We start from the raw sequence: 5063 nt of genomic DNA on the forward strand, positions 1-5063 counted from the left end.
TGTCTCCCGCTCGCAAGCTCCAGCTGCTGCCGCCCCCGGTGTTCTGCATCGAGCAGCCGCGACGTCCCCAACCGCTTGAGCCGCCACGTTGACCCTGCTCCACCTCGCCGCGTGGCAGCAGCTGTCCCCGCCGCCGGCAAGGGTGCCGCCCCTCACCCGAGCACATGCCATGCCGAGGCGTCCTTCATCCTCCGTAACAACACACACATGCATACTATGGAGGCGTTGATTGGGTGAGGAATTAATGCGGGAATTGCCGGTTTGCATGGATCACATACGCCTGATTGCAAGCATTAGCTATAATGACATCGCTATTAATTAGGGATTGATTGTTGATTTCTTTATCTATTTGGGAGAGAGAAACTCACGAAGGGGAAGTTTTCGTGTGCCGGTGGAGTGGTGATCAGCCTATTATAATTGCTAACTACACCCATGATAACTCATTAGATTAATCCAATCTGTTGGATTTCATTGATTTAGATAATCAGACGATGCTAATTAACCGGTGTACACTTAACGGAGTGCTCGTAAAAAATTCTTGTTTGATTGTTTAATAATAGTGGAGATATTAGATGATAGGCTATCGAGAGGGTTTGTACGCAAACAAGAACCAGATTTCACTTCACTTTGGTGCGTCAGGAAAGAGCCGTTGCGCATACATTGAGTTCCACGTCAAAACAAAACAAGACTGATCGTCATGTTTACAAACAAATCTTTCTAGGTTTTGCGAGATTGCAGCCTAAGAATCAATACAAATTTCAAATCCATCTGTTCACTTTGTGTAAGGTCACAGCCATCGTTCAACAGGGGACCAAAAGAACATCACGAAGCTACCAGGTCGGGTGTTTCGGCTTCGACAGACAGCAAAGTAGTGTGCACCTTCCCGACCCAGGTATCAAGCCGGTCACGCAGGGATTTCACTTGGTCGATCCCAAGGACCCTCGGTTGCGCCCATGAAACATGGACAGTCCCGTCGACCCCATCAATAATGCCTTCGATAAGATGAGCCTACAATTTTAAAGGTAACGGTGTCATCATTTCACTTATAAGCAAATAAGTGTCATCAGAACTAGGGTTGGTACAGCGACGAGAAAGGGGCTTTAGACTTACAGAGAGGCTCTTCATTAGTAGATACTCCACATCTTCAACTGAGAGCCTGGTCTGTTCAGCTATAGTGCTCAACGGGATTGTACGGTCTTGAGATGCTCGACTGCAATGGATAAAAACGGTTAGGGAACATAGCTTAGCTCTGGATAGTAACAGAGGGGTAACATCGATGAGCATCTTAGCTTGAATTGCGCACATGAATTACCTGAAAATGATTTCCATCAAGCAAAGGATATTGATCTTTTCAAGAAGTTCCCTCTCCTTCTGTACCAAAGCAGGCTGCGCACTCAAAGCGGCGGCGTGAACTTTGCAGAGTTCCTGGTAGGACGCTAGATTGCCAGAGTTGAACGCTTGCAAGATATGATAAATCCACTCCACCGGTGTTCCCACAAGGCTATGGATCTACATGGTAACCGGAAGAGGAAAGAGGTGCATGCTGGTCAGCAAAATCATGAAGATTTCGGTAATCCAAAATCACAAAGAAGGCACTACAGCTGAAAAACAGCCTGACACTAATTCAGCCAAATATTTCACAGCTAACACCACCTATTGTAATGTCACTACCATCTTCAAATTTTCAATGAAGAAACTGAACCACACAAAGTAAATATAATCACGACTTTGTTTCAACACTGAATTCCAGATATTTCAACATAATGCCCCTTAATTCCCAGCTTTAAAATGAATAGCTCTATTCTAATGGCAAAAATTGCTCTTGTCAAAGGCAAAATATAGCAAAGATAATAAAACAACTATCAAGAATGACCAGCTCAGTTGAATGTAAGCTCACACAATGACATAAAATAGGAACATGGAACCAACACTCCCTTGTGAGATAACCAAAAAGGCAAAATAAACATGGTTTCGTTACAAGAAACTAAAAATACATACTTCTCTATGACCTGCTAGTCTGATTGGGAGCTAAATGTAACTGTTCATCCTCCTTTTTGTTCAAATATGAATTAAGTATACATGCTTGCAAGCAGAATGGGCAATCAATAATATTTATACAAGAATGTGTCACTCAACAATTCAAGCATCACTAAGCCTACAGTTAGCTCTTTACAGGGGTAGCCATGGGTATCACGTACTCCCTTCATGCCATAATTCAGATTTGAACTAAAACCACAACAAGAATTATGGAACGGAGGGAGTAAGTAGTAAAGTGTAACCAGACAACAAAGATGAAAGGCACATATAAATTAAGTATAAGGACATACAATTGGATGGGCAAGCAACTCCCCGAAGTTGTATATGTTGTCACCCAATAAAGCAGCAAGTGAGAGGTCAAATGCCAGGTTCTGCGGGTAATTATTGAAATCAGAAACAGCAACCATCAAATCCAATTTTTCATGCCGAAAGAGCAGGTAAGCAAACAATACCTGTTTGAATGGCTCTGAAAGTGACTCCACTGTTGTGTATGCAAGATAGAGAAGAGCATTTTTATAGAATTCAGAATAGTCTTGACACACTTTATGGTACTGAGAACATAACCAATAATAGGTGGAATGTACTGAAGGATCAACATCGTCCATGCTATCCAAAGTGGTTTTCCCCTCATCTATCAGTTTCTTACACTCCTTTTGATTCCCTTTCTCAAGAAGAAAACTTGCAATCTGCATCTTCACATACAGAATGGGCTCTTCAACCCGTGATTCCTTGGTATCACGCAGCTTAGAAATTACGCCTTCGAGATAGCTTATACCAGCATCTTTATCTGAATACTGGCGTGAAACTACTACCGCGAAGTGAGCAAATTTAAGAAGATTGATCTTGCTCTCGAAATCAGAGATGAAATGAGTATACAGCTGAATCAGAGCATCACCCGCCTGTACAAAAAGAAAAGACCACACAGTGGTAATAAGCCCCGTGATATGGAAAGCAATATCTCGAGAAAGCAACCAAATGTAATGCAAGTATTTCAGGGTTTCAGGAATAATGATGAAACTTTCAGAACAGAAAATATGGTACATGTACATCTGTGACATATTACTGTAGTAGACAACAAAAATATTATGATTATACTTCTTCAGATTCATGTGCTACTGAATTGAACCAAAAACATGCAGGTAATGGGACATCTCTTCAGTATACGACTCGTGACATTTGTAATACATGAGAAAAATGCTCAATATCTTCATCAAGGTCGCATGGCATAACGAAGTGCAGGTTGTAGCATATACATAATTAACAAATCAACGGAGTGAATTAAGATGCTGCTCTGAACTGAAGCAAGCTAGACAGTTTTGTGCAAGACGAGTGTTGGCAACTTGGCATCAGCCAGTTTATCAGCTACCTTCGGCCAAAGGGAGTTAGCCCCGCTGGTATCAACTCTCAACAACTAGGTACTCCCAATCAGGGCGGCAATATTTCTCCGGGAGATCAGGGGCGCCTCGCCTAACAGGCAGCCTAAAGGGCGTCTCCTTCAACCCTAAAAGCAGATCAAACCGCGCTACATGATAGTAACTACCGGGGGAGGGGATAGGGAGGGGCGGATCGAGTCAACCGGACCTGGACGACGGCGAGGGCGAGGAACTGGTCGAGCTTGAGGGTGAGTTGGTGCCAGAGCTTCCGCTGGTAGAGGTCGGCGAGGGCGGCGTACCACTCCGCCAGCTCCGGCCGGGTCGAGCCCTGCGCCTCCAGGAACTCCAGCGGCGCCGCCATCGCCTGGTCTCCGCCGCTTCCTTTCCCTTCCTTTCTTCCCGGCCAAGAAGACGGAGACGAGGAGCAGCAAGAGCTGGATCTGTTTCGGTCGCGGTGCGGTCGGACTCGCACTTCTCCGCGACGCTCCAAACTAATAGCAACTCTGACCCATCCCTAAAATTTGACCAAAACTCTACTTCCAAAACTTGTAATTTCGCTCATCAATCTGTGGTTGAAAGGTTAGAAAAACATTATGGCATCCTCAGTTCATAGGGTTCACGTCCTAGACTTAAACTTCAGGGCTCGTATTTTTCTGTATTTATTTCAGGCCTTCATTACAAGAAGACGTTCCCCTTGATTGAAAAACTTGTAATTCCTTCGATCTAAAAAGACTTGCAATTCCTAAACATATGAGATGCCATCTACATATCATTTAAATGTAACCCCCAAATTACTTTTTCTATCACACATCATATTACATAAAAATAATTCATTTCAACTATATTTTAATATTATTGTATGGAAAATGCTTTTAGATCATTTCGTCGAATACCTTGTATATTTTAAGAAGCCTTGGAAGTAAAGTGACTAATGAGTTAGTTACAGGATGATGTATTACGGAACGAGTAAAGAGACTTGTCGGTAACGAGATTGAACAAGGTATAAAGATACCGACAATCGAATCTCGGGCAAGTAACATACCGATTACAAAGGGAATAACGTATGTTGTCATAACGGTTTGACCGATAAAGATCTTCATAGAATACGTGGGAGGCAATATGAGCATCCAGGTTCCGCTATTGGTTATTGACCGGAGAGGTGTCTCGGTCATGTCTACATAGTTCTCGAACCCGTAGGGTCCACACGCTTAACGCTCGTTGACGAGATAATATTATATGAGTTATGTGATTTGGTGACCGAATGTCGTTCGGAGTCCCGAATGAGATCACGAACATGACGAGGAGTCTGAAATGGTCGATAGGTAAAGATTGATATATAGGACGATAGTATTCGAACACGGGAAGTGTTTCGGGAAGCATCGGGTACTTATCGGGTCACCGGAAGGGGTTCCGGGCACCCCGACCAAAGATATGGGCCTTATGGGCCAAGAGGAAAAACACACCAGCCACAAATGGGTTGTTGCACCCTCCCATATGGGCTGGCCAAATTGGAGAAGGAAAGGGGAAGGAGGAAAGGAAAAAGGGAATAGAATTCCCACTTTCCCTCTCCCCTTCCTACTCCGAGTAGGAATAGGAGAGGGGGGTTGGCCGAATTGGGAGAGGACCCCAAGTAGGACCCTTGGCTACCTCTCC

General features: G+C 43.9%; 1 protein-coding gene across 1 annotated transcript; it reads right to left on the minus strand.

Moving 5' to 3' along the window:
• Positions 1-635: 635 nt before the first annotated feature.
• Positions 636-3924, minus strand: LOC123046605 (26S proteasome non-ATPase regulatory subunit 13 homolog B). Its single transcript, XM_044470003.1, has 6 exons — positions 3619-3924; positions 2490-2936; positions 2328-2408; positions 1313-1509; positions 1111-1210; positions 636-1008 (listed from the first exon to the last, which is right to left on the minus strand). The coding sequence occupies exons 1-6, from the start codon at positions 3769-3771 to the stop codon at positions 823-825; spliced, it is 1164 nt and encodes a 387-aa protein (XP_044325938.1). The 5' UTR covers positions 3772-3924; the 3' UTR covers positions 636-822.
• Positions 3925-5063: the final 1139 nt, after the last annotated feature.

This window comes from Triticum aestivum, chromosome 2B, assembly GCF_018294505.1.
Source record: "Triticum aestivum cultivar Chinese Spring chromosome 2B, IWGSC CS RefSeq v2.1, whole genome shotgun sequence".
NCBI classification, from domain to species: domain Eukaryota; kingdom Viridiplantae; phylum Streptophyta; class Magnoliopsida; order Poales; family Poaceae; genus Triticum; species Triticum aestivum.

Bases quoted from the DNA above. Each gene is read 5' to 3' on its own strand.
- LOC123046605 (XM_044470003.1), bottom strand. From the start codon at position 3,771: ATGGCGGCGCCGCTGGAGTTCCTGGAGGCGCAGGGCTCGACCCGGCCG. The intron at 1,211-1,312 runs GTAATTCATGTG...TATCCATTGCAG, and splicing joins TTGATGGAAATCATTTTCAG to TCGAGCATCTCAAGACCGTA. The intron at 1,009-1,110 runs GTAAGTCTAAAG...TTAAAATTGTAG, and splicing joins TACTAATGAAGAGCCTCTCT to GCTCATCTTATCGAAGGCAT.